The sequence below is a fragment of the Rhinoderma darwinii genome, chromosome 7, assembly GCF_050947455.1.
Source record: "Rhinoderma darwinii isolate aRhiDar2 chromosome 7, aRhiDar2.hap1, whole genome shotgun sequence".
Classification (NCBI taxonomy): Eukaryota; Metazoa; Chordata; class Amphibia; order Anura; family Rhinodermatidae; genus Rhinoderma; species Rhinoderma darwinii.
Window position 1 is genome coordinate 45,561,634 of NC_134693.1, and position 18,747 is coordinate 45,580,380.

General features: G+C 43.9%; 1 protein-coding gene across 6 annotated transcripts in view; it reads right to left on the reverse strand.

Annotated features, from left to right (window-relative positions):
• PRRC2C (proline rich coiled-coil 2C) overlaps nt 1–18,747 on the reverse strand; it is an 88,263-nt gene that overhangs the window by 15,205 nt on the left and 54,311 nt on the right. For 5 of the 6 annotated variants that reach the window (XM_075833306.1, XM_075833305.1, XM_075833301.1 and 2 more), the window contains exons 16-26: nt 15,981–18,278; nt 15,574–15,809; nt 13,284–13,435; nt 10,765–11,098; nt 9,284–9,369; nt 9,003–9,188; nt 7,106–7,360; nt 6,914–7,006; nt 6,706–6,807; nt 1,122–1,392; nt 833–1,036 (exon numbers count right to left, since the gene is read on the reverse strand). In XM_075833306.1, coding sequence (XP_075689421.1) covers nt 833–1,036; nt 1,122–1,392; nt 6,706–6,807; nt 6,914–7,006; nt 7,106–7,360; nt 9,003–9,188; nt 9,284–9,369; nt 10,765–11,098; nt 13,284–13,435; nt 15,574–15,809; nt 15,981–18,278 — 4,217 coding nt within the window. The remainder of the gene's footprint in view (nt 1–832; nt 1,037–1,121; nt 1,393–6,705; nt 6,808–6,913; nt 7,007–7,105; nt 7,361–9,002; nt 9,189–9,283; nt 9,370–10,764; nt 11,099–13,283; nt 13,436–15,573; nt 15,810–15,980; nt 18,279–18,747) is intronic. The other variant, XM_075833304.1, reaches the window with a different exon arrangement.

The window sequence follows — 18,747 nt, forward strand, 5'->3', positions numbered from 1 at the left end:
AAATGTATACATGGAAAAAACAAAGTAAAGATGCATTTGCCATTAGCTTAGGAAAATGCAAAACAAGTTTGAGAAAACATTAGGAGCTTAGGCTGTAATATCTATGGCTGGAAAGCAGCTTGTTGTAGCAGAACCCCTCCCCTAGTTCTGCATACAAAGTATACCAAACTAGCCCACCCCCTCTTAACTTCCTGAAATCCACAAGTCTTTCTTTCAGGAGCTTGGAAAAGTCAAACTAGCAAATAGGTAATTCTGCGCTTGTGACATTATTTTTAAATAGATACGTGTGATATAGAAAGCTCAGCTAACAACTTTAGAAAAAAAAGCAAAAAAAAAAAAGCTTAAGCTTTTAGTTTACTACCCTCCTTTACACAATACAATAACTCAAAACGGCAAATGGAGCAATTTTCAATGTTGCAATTTTATGCAGAACTCTTAAACCTAGCCAAGGGTTCCGTGGTTTTGACAGAATCAATACCGTAGTAGATTACGCTATTGCTTCCGGCAAAACGACGGATCCGGCACACAACAGAGCCAAACGGAAACCATGGGCACCGGATCCGTCACCATTGAAATCAATGGTGATGGAAACGCAAACCTCTGGTTTCCGTCTGTGTCAGTTTGTGTCTGTTCAGGGTCTCGTTCTGATGGAAAGCTCAGACGGAACGTCAGAAGGGGACCCCAACGCAGATGTGAACAGAGCCTCAGACTAATTTTAGAGTGGACCTGTCCCCTACTATTTTACAGGACAGCATAGTATGATAAGTCGTCCGCTTTAATAAGAGCTTTATAGTGACGCTAAAGAAAATGTGAAGCTGAGGAGAAAGCATACCTGCTGCAGACTGGGAGACGTAGACCTGTGGACTCTGTTGCTGAGCCATTAATGAGGGCATACAGCTGAGCTGGGAGAAGTGACTGGCAGAGGGCATACTGCTGCTACTCTGGAGCTGTTGAGGCTTCACTTTGCAGATATTAGGAGGATCGGAGGTTGTAGTAGATTTTGTGCTAAGTGATGAAGTGGTGTATGTTCCAGCACCTGGACAGAAAAAGCACCAGTATATAGTATCAACATGATAAATCCTATAAAGCATTAAAAACGCAAGTCATAATTTCCAAATTACCTGATAGGGAAGTAGTCGGTGTTACTGAAGCTACTGGGATAGTTACTGGGATAGGTGGCATAGGTGCACTGGAGAAAGAATTGTATGGAACACTGCTGGGTAGAGGGGGGCCAGCATTTCCACTTTTAGCAGTTACACTACCAACTCCAGTGTTGGAATTGGAGGAAGCTCCTACTCCTGATGTGCTGGCGGGAGGTGCTGCAGAGGGGATTGGAGATCCTTTTTCAGCAACACTTGGGGAGTTTTCCCATGCTTTTCGAGCAGACTCCATCTGAACACAAAAAACACCCATTATAATAATAATAATAATAATAATAAAATAAAAAAAAAGTCAGCAAGAATGCTAATTACTTGTGACACTAAATAACTAAAAGTACATGATTATAGAAAACTCATATCTGCTTGTGTAACAACCCATTGTAAAATGATGGGCACAAACACTGTTATTCTTTCGCTCAAGAAACCGTTGGCCCCATGTATTTTGTCAGAGAGCACTCTCCTGGCCCCTGTCAAACCCGGATTCATCTATCAGACTGCCAGATGGTGGAGTCTAATTCTAGACAGCAATTTTACGACCATCTGAGTATAGTACAGGTGTGCTTCAGACTGGATTCACACACAGCGTTTTTAGTGCGGCCAGATGTTTCTTTAAAGTCTATTGTGATATATAAAATGAACTATATGCAACAGTGTTTTGGTTTGCAGCGTTTTTGATGCTTTTTTGGTCAGTCACGTTTTTTTTTTTAAACGCAGAATGCGCTGGGTGTGGAGTTTTTATCTGGTGTTTTACTAAAAAGGCCTCTCTATAGGATTTCAAGAAGGCCCAAAAAAAGGGCATGTACAAAATGACACTAAATAGGCGCCAGAAAAAAACAAAACACTTTTCTCTTAAAGTCAATTGGGGGACACAGGACGTGGGTATATGCTGTTGCCACTAGGTGGTGTGACATGAAGAATAGAAAAGGGTTGAATCCTCCTACAGTATATACCTCCTCCTACAGGCACTGAGCTAGCCAGTCTGTACAAAAGCAGTATGACAAGCAGAAAACAAGGTAAGAGAAACAGTATCAGAACTAGACATGAGACAAACTTATCAACCTGATGACAAAAGCGTGGGAGGCTGTGTCCGATATTGGACTAGACAAGAGAGTTTTCAAAAAAATCCCCTTTTCTCGTTCATCTCATTGGGGGACACAGACCGTGGGACGTCCCAAAGCAGTCCATATAGAGAGAACCAAAAGAAGAAAAAAAAAAATACGTAAATAACGACTCCAGACCAAAAGAAGCATCCGGACACGCAAAAGTGTGCATCCTGTAGAATTTGTTAAACGTGTGCAGAGATGACCAGGTAGCTGCCTTGCACAGCCCAGGAAGCACCAATAGGCCTTGTGGAATGGGCCATAATCCAGAAAGGGGGTCCCTTACCCTTGACCTGGTAGACCTCACAGATAGCCAACCGCAGCAGTCGGGCAGTTTGTAGCCTTAGAAGCCACCAAAACCTTCCTTGGACCTTCCGGAACCACGAACAAGGTGTTGGATTTGTGGAAAGAGGAAATACGCAAGGTAGACCGGCAAAACGCGAACAATATCCAAATTATAAAGAGAGCGTTCCTTAGGATGCACCGGAAATGAACAAAAGATAAACAGTGCCTGGTGGAGAACTAAATATGGCGGACAAGATAGTTCAGAAATGCTCAAGATGGAGGTCACAGCCGCAAGGAACACCCCATTCCAGGTGAGCAGACACTTAAATTTCTTGAAGAGGTACAAAGGGGCCGACTGCATCACAGAGAGGACAAATGTGAGATTCCAAGACCGAGTTGGGGCCAATAGAAGGTCCAGACATCAGATTTAGACACAAGAGGTCTGTTAAAGAGAATGGACAACACAAATACTTGCCTTTTAAGAGAGCTAAGGGCAAGGAGATGTGCGGTGACAAATGCGGGCTGAAAAAGGTTTTCCAAGCCTTCAACATTGTACGGATCACACATTGTAATAAACCTAGTGCCTTCAGCACTGTGGCTTCAACAGCCACGCCATTAAACACAGCGACTGCAAATTCGGGTGGAAGAGAGGCGCAGATCAAGCCAGAGAGGTACAGAGCAACGACTATGGTCTTAATCCCCTCGGCCTTGAACCTCCTGAAGAGCTTGGGAAGAAGACGCAGAGGTAAAATAGAAGCAAATCAGGCTGAATTGATCCAATGGGGCCACCAAAGCTTCTACCATGTACGCCTTGGATTCCAGAGACCGGGAAATAATGAGGTATTCCTGGCAATTAAGTCGAGACACCAGCAAGTCCATGTCTGGTATGCTCCACTTGGAATAAATTTGGTCTAACACCTGGTAATAAAGAGCCCACTCCCCTGGGTCGACCGGTCCGCAACTGAGATAATCCTTGAAGCAATTGTCTACCCCGGGAATATGGACTGCCAAGAGAGCAGGACCATAAAGCTCTGCCCACGCCATGATCTTGAATGCTTCCATCATTGCCGCCAAACTCCACGTCCTGCCTTGGTGATTGAGAGAGGCGACTGCCATCACATGGTCTGTCGGGACTCGGACTGGACTGCTGGTCAGAAGAGTTGTCCAGCGATAGTCACCCTCCGTTCCAGAATGTTGATGGGAAGGCTGCATTCCTGGTGAGACCAGATGACTTGCGCTGTGAGGGATTGCTGGGGAGGAGAGCCACCACTGGAGAGACTGTCGGATAAGGGAAGTCCTATTCAGCAGTCCAGAAAATTCACCTGGAGAGGATCGCCCTCTGAAGCAGACGAGTGTGAAACTGGGCAAAGAGGATGGACACATTGAAAGGCACTATGGGGCCAAGAACTTTCATGCAGAAGCGAAGTCAGTGTGCCTTGCCACCCTGTTGGAGGGTGGACAGCTTGTATAGCGGAAGGGAGACCCTAGCAGAGACCATGTAAAATACCATTCACAGGAATTGGACTGGTTGACTATCCATCCGAAGTGAACCAGGGTATCCAGAGTGATTTGCAGACTGGCCAGATTGTCCTCCCGGGACAGGGCCTTGATGAGGATATTATCCAGATAGGGGACACATGAAATCTCCCTGGAACGAAGAAATATCACCACCGATTTTGGTGAAAAATCACGGGGCCATCAACAGGACGTATGGGAGCGCCACAAACTGGTAGTGGTGGAACGTGCACATATTAGATCTTGTGCAGACTACGTCCCGCACCCAGTCGAATGAGATTGGAGACAGATTTCCTTGAAACTTAAAAGTCTGCCCTTCACCTGAGTGGGGACGTACCTTCAGGCAGAATTGGTCTTACCCACTGAGGGCTTAGTGGCCTGAGTGAAAGGCTACCAAGAGGAACAGTGCTCAAAAGAAAATTTGTTCATTGCATCCCGGTGGGAAAGTTGCCTCGATGCCCACGGACTAAGGAATCAGAGAAAGGGGCGAAAACTAAATCAAGATTTCCTAGAGCAAGACAAACCTTAGTCTGAGGGATTTGAGTGCTCTTGCCTCCTGACCCTCCGGACAAATTTCTTGTCAGGATGTTTCCACTCCTTGGACACTACCTCCTCAAACTGAGTGAGAGGGAAAAGGTTTGTGAGATAGTCTAGGACAGAGAAAAGTGACAACTTCCATTGGGGGGAGAAAGGTTAGAATCCATGAGATGTATGGTGTATTGTCTGCAGTGATAAGACTTTCTGCCGTAGAGGACAGCTTAGAGGATTGCTCTTCATCCGGTTATAAATTAGAACCGGAAGTTTCTCCCTCAGAGAGAGGCTCCCTTTGAGGGGAAATAGCGGTAGATTGGTCCCTTGGAGGGTGAAGAAAGACTGACGAGGAAGGGAATACAGAGGGCAGGTGAGACCACACAGATCTGACCTGTTTAGGAGGCCTGCCACGTGAAAAGTATGTAGACGGGGAGTCCCCAGAAGGCCCGTCGGAAAGGCGGACCAAGTTGCCCATTATGGACTGGCTGACATTGGAAAGGTCAATGATGAACCTGAAAAGGGAATTAACCCATTGCAGTTTGGCCTGTTCAGCACTAGGCATGGGCAATGCTGGGGTGGCTGAGCCACAGGGTGGACATCCAAAGATGCATGAAGTGGAGGTCGGCATGCATCGCAAAGGGGAGTAGATTGACCATATGAGAATTTTTGGCCACATGTGGAACAGGCATAGTGTGAGATACGGGTCAGGAGGATTCTCCTTTGGTGTCTGATATGGCAGTATATGGGTCACCTTGTTACTCAGTAACAACTGGGAGAAAGACTAGTGACTATGAATCCACTTGAGATACTGCAAAAGGCAAGGCAATACTCCATTGAAAAGGTGCAATGGCCGTCTGGGTTACCTAGGATGTTATAGGTATATGTCACCCTACTGTAGTCCACTGGCTCAGTGTCTGAGGGGGATTAAGAAGAAAGAAGGGGGTGCCACCGGTAGATCCTACCAATTTGTAGAGTGTACTGATCAATCCTAGCACCAACAGCAGCAGCTCCTTGCAAGATGCCCTGTGTGCAGTGCCCCTGGCTTGTCTATGAGAACCATAGAGTAGTAAAGGAAACAACCCTTCCGCATACAGCAGTTGGTTGCCGGCGATCACATGACTGCCGTGTACCAATCGCTGACTAGTAGCAGAGGCATGATTCCCACCTGCTACCAAGAGCAGGAAAATGGAGGCCTGCTGCTAAAAAAAAACAACTGGCAGGCAGGGACATTGGATATGGGGCGTCACCGTTGTGATGTCTGGCGGCCTGCCTGTACCGGCGGCAGGAGGAAAAAAATGGCACCCAACGTAGAAGCGCCTGGTTAGGAAAGAGATGTCATGGAATTCGCCAGGTTAGGAAAGATGCGTCAGGGAACTTGCCAGGTGCACGGTCCCCTCGCCACTTTGGGGTGGGGAGAAAAAAAATGATTAAACAAAAGCGGAGACAGCTTCAATCCTTTGAAGAATGTAACCAAGAGATCTGGTGCACGATTTTGCCACATTTTAAATGACTGCAACATACTTCAATTGGTGCACAGCTCACAATAAGGGTCTTAGATACTGAAGACTATTCAGAAAAGAGGTACAAGTTCGCTTCATCTGTGCTCCACTTTTATAAGAAAAAATTATGTCCTTAGACACAGCTTTATAAATATGTGACGGGCCCCATGCATGCCACATCCCTGCAATGACCTTATTGAAAGGCAACCTTCGTGTCTTTTACATGAACAAATAACCGAGTGAACGAGAGTTAGTTAGAGCACGAATTACCCATAATTGCCCTTAAAATAGGGCAGCTATCAGCCGACACACGAGCAAACGCGTGTAAAACGGGGGGATGTGCTGCCAACAAGGTGCTAAACGTATGGTAGCAAAGTAATGTATTAACGATCGTTCACCCCCCTACATTCCAATCACTGCTCAGTTTAAATGGAGCTAAAAAGCTGCCCGTGTAAAAGGACCGTTAAAGCTTAAAAGCAGTCTCAACGTTGTTTTGCAAATGATTGAGAAATATGGCACACATCACAAGAGTGAGTTTACAGGATCCTACTATGGCACTTTTCTACTTCTTTAAATTGCAAGGTAGCAATACGTGTAACAAAGTGTGTAATGTACCTTGAGAGTCAAGTCAACAGTTGCAGGAGACACAGGAGTTAGGCTTGAACTCTGTTGAAGAGTCTCTCTTCGAGACAAGGGAAGACTGTGGGGAAGGGGTACCTGAAATAACAGTACACCATGTCAGATAGATAGTGTTAAGATGCTGAGTAAAGTTGCTTGGAGTAAAAGACAGTTACGTGAAAAAGCTTACTATTAATACACTTACATTAGGCACCAAAGTAGACTCAATTTTAGAGCTGCCAGATGATGAAGTATTAGGCAGGGCGTTAGACAGGCTTGTGTAGTCGGTTATAGTTTCCTTAGTGATGCAAAAGGAATAAATCAAAATTTTAAATGTTCACATTTCTGATCAATGACACACACTTCTGCATTGTTTCCAATCATATGATCTTCGTACCTTTTTGCTTGTTCCAAATTCTGGCGCAGACGCGGACAGTATACTGGTGATCTCATTGGTTACTTCTGTTATAACTTTACTGTCCTTTGAAGGAACCGGCTCTGGCGTGTGAACTGTATTTGGAATTTGCTTTTCTGGAGTCTCTGGCTCAGACTGCTGCTGTACTTCTTTTACTTTTCGGTTCTTTAGGGATCGCTCCTTACCAATTGGTCCTGGCTTATATTCCTTACTCTGAATTGCATTTAGATCCTGTATCTAGAAAAAAAATAAAAATGACATAAAACATGATATTCCAACCAGTACAATGCATAAAAAATGGCCTGTTGCGATTATGTATAAAAAAAAAACCCAACAAAACACAGTTGAGTCACATTATTATGACCACCTCCTACTTTTGACGTCGGCAGCGCATAGCCCATGAAGGAAGTGATGTATTGTGGGCTGGCTTGGTGGGTATATAAGGTGCGCGAAAGGCTGTCTGAACACATCACTCATTGTTGCCATGGGTAAAAGGGGCGATTTATCAGAGTTGAAAAAAGGGATGATTGGCTTTCGGCCGGCAGTATTTCTCAAAGAGCGCAGTTTGTGAACTGTTCGCGTGCTGCTGTGGTGAATAAATGGCACCATATGGAATTACCAATGTGGAAACTGCGGAGCACCACTTGCTATTGATGTGAGAGGTTAACGTCATGAACGCCTGCTACGAAGGTGCGTGAGGGCCGATCGACACGCTGCAGTGGAGCAGCTCACTGTGAAAATCAACCAGACGTGCCTCTAAAAAAGTTCAGTGAACCCTACTGTGTATGGGGCTCTGAAGCAGACGAATGGTCACTGCTCCTTTGCAAACAAAGGTGCATTGGAAAAAAAGGCTTCGATTTGCACAGCAGTATCAGATTTGGACCATCAATGATTGGCAAAGGGTTGCCTTCTCCAATGAGTCACGTTTTTTGCTACATGGAACGGAAGGAGATTGGCGTGTCAAACTAAAAACATCAAAGGACAAACACCCGGCAACCAATACTGGAAGAATACAATGCTGGTGGCGGCAGCCTTATGGTCTGGGGAATTTTTTCATGGCATTCTCTGTGCCCACTCATCCATGTGGAAGGGACTCTGAACCGATTTGGGTATGACTCCATCGTTGCAGATCACGTCCACCCATACGTGCGGTTTGTCTTCCCTGGGGCAGATGGAATCTTCCAGCAAGACAAAGTGACATGTCACATGGCTAGAAATGTCCGACGGTGGTTGGAAGAGCACGACCAAGACTTCCATGTACTTCCCTGGCCCCCTAAATCACCAGACTTGAACCCAATTCAGCATCTTTGGGACCTTGATCGTCTTGTTTGCTCTATGGATCCTCCCCCACGCATCCTGTAGCAAATGTGGGATGTACTGCAGTCAGCATGGCTCCAGACACCGGAGACAACCTACACATGTCGGTTACTCTGGATATTACCTGGTGGTCATAATAATGTGACTCGACTGTGGAGATATAGATTTTTAAATTTTTTATATTTAGTTAATTTTACACAGGATGAAAATTTAAAAACGGGTAAAGTTAGGTGGCAGAGAACAACCAAGTGATATTGTCTATATTTAAAAGTAACGGACAAAACAGATAGTGAATAATCTTCTGCCACCTTGTGGTTGTTCCTATTCAGCAAAGCATCTTTTTAATCATTAAAGGAGCAGTATACCTTCAAAACACCCCTTCAATGTAAACGTGCACAAAACAAAACATTACTACACATAAGTTCATTTTTATGAATGACTATTTATAAATCCCAACAAGCTGGCTATAGTAATAACGCACAATAAAATGTTAATTTCTTTACATGAGTTGAACGAGTTTTAAACAAGAATTTATTAATGTTGTACATAAAAAACAAACTACCTTCTGGGTCTTAATTGGGCCAGCTCTGGGCTGCTTTTGCCTCTGCTCTTTTGGCTCAGGTAGAGAATCTGCTTTTTCAGACAGGGACGGTGCACCTTCATTGTCACTGCTGCTGGATGCAGGAGCTCCAAACTGAATAGATTCCATTGTCATGTCAACAGACACATCTTGGCCATTTTTAGATGTCTAAAGCACAAAAAAGAATATTTCCCAATTTAAAATGAGCAATATAATCTACATAGACTAAGAAGGCATATCATATACTGTGTGCTAAATAGTACCTCAGAGTTGGTGGCTGCCACAAATCCTGTTAGCGGTTTATTCCAGGCACTGGAAGATGGTGGCTGTGGATGATTTATAGGCCCCACTGAAATAAAAAGGCATAAGAAATAAAGCAATGCCATTGGAGTATTGCAGCATGGTTAAACGGTGTTTCTCACCGTCTCCTTAGTAACAGACTACAGCCTGTTCCCTCACATCGGTAAGCCGATAGCTTGCACTATTTTGCCAAAGGGACATTATGACTAACAATTTTAAATGACATGCAGGAAATCTCAATGCTAGACCTATACCTTAAAAGGGAACATCTCATGTATTAAATTTCAGCTTAAACAGATGTAAGGCTTCGTTCACATCTGCGTCAGGGCTCTGTTCCGCCTGAGCTTTCCGTCGGAACGGAGCCCTGACTGAAACGGTCGTCGACTACGGTATTCATCCGGTCAAAATGACGGAACCCTTGCACAACGGAGACAAACTGAAGCCATTGGCACCGGATCAGTCACCATTGAAATCAATGGTGATGTAAACGGAAACCTACGGTTACAGTTTGTGTCAGTCAGGGCTCCGTTCCGACGGAACGGAGCCCTGACGCAGATGTGAACGAAGCCCAAGTCTGTAAAATAGAAATGAGTTTTTTTTTTTGGGGTTATTATGGATGTAGCTATTTTTTGTTTTTAAAAACTTCCCTGGGGAGGTCATATTGAAAACACACTTCCTTCTAGTATTGTATGCATAGACAGTATAGCAGGGTGCGCGCGCTTTGTGGCAGCAAAATGAATGGGAGACCATGGGCACAAATTTTATAGATTATTACTGTCTCCAGGAGGTGATGGCGCACAACCCTTTCCTCCAGACGCTAAGGGTTACAGAGCCATATCTGTGTGTATGTATAGTGTTGCTATCCTATCTTATTCTAGGCTTCCAGAGTACAATGGAGCCGTCATTTACTCACGCACCTTCTAACGACATGAGAACTTAAACTGTGTCTGTATATAGAACAAAGTGGGCAAGTGAGCTACAGAAGCATCAGCCTATTGTATCTGCTCTAGTGGCCAGCGTGAAAAGTGCAATATTTCAGCCAGAATTAAATATGTCATTGTCTGATGATACATTTCCTTTAAAAGACAGTAGAAAGATTTTCCTACTAGAGGTCGCTGGCAATTTAGTGTTAATAAAAGGTACAAGTAAAAAATTTACAACAGGGGTCAGCAACCTTTGGCACTCCAGCTGTTAAACTACAACTCCCAGCATGTCATGACTGTCACATTCTTTATTATTCCTGCCAAAAGTACTCAGGGCAATCTGGGTATTGCAGTTTTATTAAATAAAGATACTAGTAGGTTTATATTAATCTCCGGGTTAATCCATTCAGATCACCAATGAATATCCAACAGCCACCACCATTGATATCTTCTTTAATTTAGTCTTTAAATGAGGTATTCAATTCTGGCAAAGATTGTATTCATAAATAAACAGTACTTACATTTCTTGGACAAGTCATTGAGAACACTCGGGGTGGTCATCTTATTTTCCCACAGCTCTGTTCCCAGAGCACTGGGTGGCTGTGATGGAGGTTGAGGTTTAACAGGCGCAGAAAACTCGGACCCATTTGTGGTTGGCTGTGTCTGAACCGGTACTGGAGGTTGACTTGAAGGCATTGCAGTAGTTACTGCCTGAGTTACACTTTGTGGAGTAGTAAGCCCTGAGGACTGTGCCTGTAATGCTGCCGCTTGCTGCTGCTGTTTCTTCACAAAACGGGGTGGAAGCTTAGAATTTTGGCCTCGTCCTTTCTCACCAGACCCTTTTTTATTCCAAACCTAAAAGTGTAACATTCAAGATAACGAGTCTAAATATTTAACTTAAATAAGATTCCATAATTTGCATTTAATGCAGTTTTAATTTTGTAATACTACAGCCTATTGGTGAAACAAAAATATTGAATTAAAAGGCGTGCAAAGAAAGGCTTTTACTGCTGAATGGAGAAATCCCACATGTTTGCGTCTCCTCTGAAAAGAACGGAATTATTGATTGCCTATTCACACTAGACGAATAGGTTATGTTGCCAAGATTTAAAGGGGTTGTCCAGGAATACATTTTATTTATATTTTAACTTAATTGGACATATATAAGTAACTTTCTAATATAATATCTAATTACCTCTGGCTTCGTTACTGGGTTCTGATTTGCGGTCACGTGACCACATCCAGAGTGAATTTTTAATTTCCTGTGACGTTGCGTGTCTTTGCTCAGCCAGCATTTCCAGCTGAGCAGGGCACGGCGTGTCATCAACTAAGTTTACAGGCAGTGGGCCGTGCGGATGTTTCTCTTCAGAGCTCCGCCTCCCATGGTCCTGCCGCCTGTAAACATAGTGGATGATGGCCGTGTCTCTACACAGCCGGAACGGCTGGCTGAGCAAAGCCATGGAGAGTCATCTCTGCTTGTACACGCCCCCTCCTCCTATCTTGTCCTCCACACCGCCTCCTCCACTCTAGGAGATTCTGCACTGCCTGGCTGCCTAGTCTCTCCTCTAACACGCCTCCTCCTCCTATCCCGTCGTCCACGCCTCCTTATCCTTCACACTTGCAGTTCCCGCACTGCCTGCCCGTCTTGTCCCTCCTATAACACGCCCCCTCCTCCTTTTGTCCACCACGCCCCCTCTTCCTCCTTCTCTATGTTCAGGGCACCAGCCTCCTATCGCTGCTGTCCCTTTTTTATCTATTAGCCTAATTACGGTCTGCAACAAAATTTGTGAATAGAATAAAGTGTTCAAACAGTTTTCATCTATCTGTTGGACTGGTTTATTTCGCAACAAACCACAGCACTACATTAGAGCAGGGATAGATGGAGGCACAAAGGATAATGATTATTAGTGGCTGTTTAGGACAGTGCAGGGAGCGAGCTGGATGACTAATTAGAGCAGGGAATGACCTATGAACATAGAGCATGCAAATAGCAGAGATGCTGTGGAGGAAGGGGGGAGCATGTAAGCCGTCTCCTCAGATGCAGCAAGGGATCATGGGTATGGTGGGTTACAAGACCAGAAACAGACAGGAACAGAAGCAAGGGATGTAAACGACAGGGCAGCAGTGACGTTTGAGATCAAACTGAAACTGGTTAGAAGGTATGTAGGGGGTATAAGGGAAGGCAAACCAAGGCTGGGGGACACTTTAGAAAAAACATTTTTTTGACCAACCCCTTTAAGGTACAGACACATGTATTGGCCCTAATCCGACCAAGGTTTTAAGTTGTGTTAATGATTGTTAATGCTCTTGTGTCTCTTGATGGTAAAACTGCTATTTACGTGCAAAAACCACGCAGACATTATACAATCATTTGAAAACTGCGCTAATTTGCAATGAAAACGCACATTTGTATGATTTTTGGCCACATTGCAGCTGGGCAGGGGCTGCTATAGAAGTTCACCTGAACAGTCATCTCTACTGTATTTGCAATGTATAGTGCTGTATATTATTATTAGCCCTTTATATAAGTAAAAATAAATATTTATTTCCCCTTTTTGACTTCCTACCTTATTCTGGTGCAATGATGGAAGCTCCCATGCCTTTGCCATATGACTATGCTCAGCGTGGTGGACGTAAAATGAAGACTCACTAATCTCTCCTACAGGCAATGAAGCGTCACATAGTGCCTGAGATGAGATAGGGAGGGAGTGCTGCTTTAATGTTGTCGGTAATTGGCAACATGGCAGACAGCACTATCCATTTTCCATGCAGGAGAGAAAATTAAGGAAGCAGGGAGCCAGACTAATAGACAAATCCTCACCTCAAGTTTGAAAGGCTAGACTATTATTTAGAACTGGACAGCAGGTAAGATGAAAAAATACTGCCCCTACTCAGATGTTTCTGGTAACCGCACTGCCATATACTGCGTAGCAGACTTTCAGAATGGGGAAGGGGGGGGGGGGAAAGAGAGAATTTGTATGCGAAATACTATAATGTACACAAGTCTACTGAACATTGTTGAACTACTACAACATTATACCTGTACCGTTTGCTCTTCCTTCTTTCTGCGCTCTTCATCCTGTAAACGCTTTTGCTGTTTTTTGGAGACTACTTCTGTGAACCCATCATTGAGGTTGGACTGAGAGTCTTCTAGTGTTGTTACTTCAGGATGATCATCTATTATTACAACACCTGAGACCAAAGAAGATAATTTAGTGGACTATAGGAAAAAGCAGCTATATGTTCAATACCTCAAGACTAATTGCAACTTTTTTAGAAATTTATTCCAGGTCTTCATAATGGCCGTTGCACACGACCAAGTGCCACTCGGGCCGTTTTTCGCGGCATTCGAGTGGCACCCGATAGTTTTCACGGACCCAATCACTTTAGCGGGTGAATCGGGTCCGTGAAAACCGACCTCACTTTCCGATCTGTAGAAAGATAGGACATGTCCTATATTTACACGGATCACGGATGGGACCCGGCTGGCGCATACTGTCCTGTGCATGAGGCATTACAGTAATTCCCCTGTAAAGAGAATAGAAATGTACTTTTAGCTAAATATATCATTGCCCAATATTGAAGATTATAATAATCGGGATAGTCAATCACTTAACATGAAGAATTGGTCACTTAACTCCTTAACGACCGATGTACAGTGTTTTTAGGTTGGCCGTTTGGGGTAGTTCTTCTGAAGCACCGCGTTTTCACGTCGGCATTTCAGGAGAACTTTTCTCGCATCGTGCGGAGTGCTGCTGAAGCCCGGGCTGTTGCTAACAGCCTCGGGCTTCAGGGCAACGATCGGAGACCACTAGCAGTGATCTCCGATCATATTTAACCCCTCAGATGCAGCGCTCAATAGAGAGCGCCGCATCTAAGTGATTTTATAGGGAGGGGGCTCCCTCTTTCACCCCACTGGCATCCCGCGTGCATCGCGGGGTGCCAATGGTTTCTATGGCAGCCTGGGGGCCTAACAAAGGCCCCCAGGTCTGCCTTTAGTGATTGCCTGTTAGGCCATGACAGAGGCATGACCCAACAGGTGCCTGTTAGTTTTACACTGACCGGCAATAATACACTGCAATACAGAAGTATTGCAGTGTATTATAAAAGTGATCAAAAGATCATACAGTAAAGTCCCCTAGGGGGGGGGGGGGGGCTAAAAAAAAATGTAAAAAAAAGTTAAATAAAATTTGAAATAAATAAATGTCTCAAGCAAAAAAATTAAAAAAAAAAACAAACACTTTTATCCCTTACAAATTACTTTATTATGAAAAAAATTAAAAAGTTAATCATATTTAGTATGCCCGCGTTCGTAACGAACCCAACTATAAAACGGTTACATTATCTAACCCGTACGGTGAACGCCATAAAAATAAAATAGAACAACGCCAGAATTGCTGTTTTCTGTTCATTCTACCTTCAAAAAAATTTGATAAAAAGTGATCCAGCAGTCGCATCTACTCCAAAATGGTACCAATAAAAACTACAAGTCGCCCCTCAAAAACAAAGCCCTTATACAGCTGCATCAGTCAAAAAATAAAAAAAAGTTATAGCTCTTAAAATATGGTGACACAATCCAAATAATATATATATTTTTTTTATAAGTGTTTTTACTGTGTAAAAGTAGGAAAACACAAAAAAAACCTATATAAATTTGGTATCGCCGCAATCGTAACGACCCGCTGAATAAAGTTATGTTAATTATACCACACGGTAAAGGGCATAAAATTATGACGCAAAGAAAATGGCGACATTTCAGTGTTTTTTTTTTTTACAGTACCCCACTAAAAAAAAGTTAATCAATAAATTATTTGTACCCCAAAATGGTGCGATTATAAATACAACTTGTCCCGCAAAAAAAAAAAAGCCCTTATACAGCTATGGCGATGGAAAAACTAAAAAGTTATAGCTCTTTGAATGCAACGAAGGAAAAACCTAAAAAAATTGCTCGGTCGTTAAGGTTTAAAATACCTTCGGTATTAAGGGGTTAGAGAAACAATGGCTATAAAAAATAAAAAATAAAAAAAATACCCCTAAAACCTTGATAGGCTCCAACAGAAGAGTTAAAACATTGCTGTAACATGCAGATGCAATACCAATACTTAGGCTAGCCATACCCTTTAGATAACCGTCGCCCGAACTCCATAAGCCTACGTGCACATGTTGCGACGAAACAGCGCCATTTTGTGGCAATAGGAAAAAAAAATAATTGCAAACTGACCGCGACATGTGAACACAGCATCAGTGTGCCTCCCTTAATTAGGGAAAATAAACGGATACCATTGAGCAAAGCATGCGAATATGAAAAAAAAAAAAAAAAAAACACATACTTGCATAGTTGTTCAGGTCGAACTGCGACAAGGCATCCACTTTCTCTTTAGGTTTCTTGACAACGAGCTTAGGCTCTTCCTTCTTCTTGTTAGGAGCATCCTTGGCAGCTTTTGATTGGGCTGAGATACTCCCATCTTCAGAATGTGGGTGATAGTTGTGATAGTGATGATGAGCATTACTGCTGCCACCAGATGAATCTACTGCGTTTAATCCTGAAGTCTGTTCATCAAATCCCCTGGGGGTTCAATCATGGAAAAAAAAAAGTTCTCAACTGCCCACAAGACCGCATTTAGAAGCAGAAACAACACACAATAGCATTATCTATAAATTATTTTGACGAATACACAAACCACAGCAATGCAAACTAGAGCCATCAACACAACAGAAGCTATAGCAGATGTCTTACCCTCGTTTCCCCCTTTGTAATGATGTTCCACTTCGCCTTTCGCCCCTGGGCCCAGAGTAATGTCTACCAGGTTTGGGAGGACCAGAATTGCCACGACGATTCTGACGATCCATGCCAGGTCTCTGACTGGAGAAACTTCTCTTTGCACTCTCCCTTTTGGGTGGTGATTGCGCCAAACCATCAGTGGTTTTGCTAGGGGCTGGTGACTGGATACTAGCTGATGTTGCAGCTTTTCGCTCATCCCTTTCCCTTCGTTCATTAAAGTCACTACTCTCGGAAGCGGTTTCCCATTCTTCATTGGCCTGGTCCGAAGAATTATGATTAGACAAATCAGGAGTCTTGTTACCCGAAAAATCTGATGGGAGTTCATGGACACTATTTGAAGCAGGCATGCCTTGATTAGAAGATCCACTAACTTCTAATGGTTTGCCAGCGTCTTCTCTTTCTCTCTCTTTTAAACGTCTAAAACGTGGCGGCTTATCCTGTCTGGGTGGTCGTGTAGGTCTTTGCCTTCTTGGTCTGTCCCTTGAGGGGTCAAACTTGCGTTCAAATTTAACAGGTGGTCTCTTATCACCCAAAGGCAATACTTGGTGCTCTTGATGTCTGTTTTCACCTTCATCCATTCGTGGAGGTGGTGGTCTTAAATCCTGCTGCCGTGGAATCCACTGATTATCTCTATAATTGGATCTTCTTGGTGGAGGTGGACGTGTTGGACGAATGCCAGGTTCCCTACCACCACGGCGAAAACTTCCAGCCCCTCTACCTCTACGGGAAGGCTCACCCTTTGGCAAGAAGCCAGGTCTTGTTCGACAGTCATCTTCTCTAGGGAAGTGTCTTTCGGGTGCTTTCACTTCTGCTCTTGAAGTTCCGGCTTCTGCCTTTAAAGTAGAAACAGATTTAGGTGCTCTTTTAATGTCAGTGCGCAAATCACTACGAGGTTTGCTTCTACTGGACGTCTCCTTATCTGAAAGAGGAGTGTCACTTGCACTTTCATGAGCTTCACTGTCAGAGTCTGTTTCAGAACCACGTTGTCTTCTCCTTTTGGGCAAGACCTCAAAATCGGAGCTTTCACTACGTGTTTCGCTTTCATCCCTGCGCCTTGCAGCTCCAGGAGGAGCCGGTTCAGAGCGTGCCTTAGTATCTCTGTAATGTGGATAATCCCTATTTTGTCCTCTACCTCCACGTCCCCTGCCTCCATAGGAACCCCTATAGCTCCTTCCTCTGGAGTAATACTCACCGCGACCTCTACCTCTATAACCCTGGTCAGGAAACCAGTCTCTGTCCCTAGCCTCTTTCCTGTAAGCCCTTGGTGGATAAATAGTGTCCCTTCGATGCGGCACTGTTGCATGTGGGGGCTGAAACGCTAACGGTGGTTTAGTATCTGGCTTGGGCTTTTCAGAAGGAATTTCTTTATTTTCCTTGCTAACCACACGCACTATTTTATCCTCCTTATTTGGCTGAGCGATTGGAGTTGGTTGGGCAACAGGCTTGGGTATTGAATCTGGAATGTTTTCCAATGACTTTTCTGAATGTAATGTGCTAGAATTTGACACTTTAGGAAGAGTAGCAGTCTCAGGTGAAGGCTTATCTTGCTCAGCTTTATTTATTGCCGACACTGGACTTGGCACTGGCTGCGGTGGTAGTGTTTTCTTTTCAACTCTCTCTTGCTTCATAGGTTTTTCATGTCCAGTCTTCTCCTCTTCCTTTTCTTTTCTCATTTCACGCTCCTCTTTCATGTCACGAAGGATAGGTTTTTTAATGGGGCCAGATCGTCTTATTGGTCTATCTATACCTTCTTCTCTGCTTCGGGATCCTGGTCTGGGGCCCCATCTTGTTTCAGACTTGGGTTTGAAAGGCTTTTCCATTTTTGATATATCTAGTGGCTTAGAACTCTGAAAACTTTCTTTTCTTTGCCTCTCATCTATGGTTTCTTTTGCTGGTTCAGGTGGTCTAACAGATACTTTAGCATTCATCTGTACTGTATCTAATCTCCGGTCTTCTTGTTTCTGACCGTGGGCAGACTCATTGGATAAAGTTCTGGTTAGCACAGGTTGAATATCAATGTGAGATGCTTCTTCAGTAGGTGCTTGCTTCTCTGATGGTTCATAAGCTGATATTCCCATGTCTTTTTCTTCTGCTTGAGGTAGTTGAACAGTTTCTGAATGTCTAATCGGGGCACTGTGAAGATCTGGCTCTCTTGTTCTTGAAAAGAAATCAGTTTTGTGCTGGGGTTCAAATGGACTATGGTCCAATGAGTAGTTTTCAGTGATGACATCTTGGTCCAGTGACGCTTCAGACCTAAGGAAAACCAGATGGATATACGTCAAATTGTAAAATTCCATAATGACAATATACCTATAAAGGCTTCTGACTTACACAACTGCATTAGTGTTAAGATTTTTCCCTCTCAAATCGATAAATATGCCATCACCTTCTGATTGGTGGGGGTCAGACCTCTGGGACCCCAAGAGAGCCTGGGAATGAAGGAGCCCATCGCACTAGATTAGCGCTACAGCCCTTTAAATGTTTTTCCCTGAACAGCAGCCAACCACAGGCTCTGCAGTGGACTGCAGCACGGCCCCAATCAAGATCTGCAGCTCCCTGCACAAATAGTGAATGGGAGCGAAGCTGTGCAGGGAAAAACAGTTAAAGTGCCACAGCGCTAATCCAGTGCTGCGGGACCCTTCATTTTCAGCATCGCTGGGGGTCTTAGTGAAGGGAATAACTAACTAAAATTCTCTCTTAGAAAACTGCAGTGCCCAGAAAT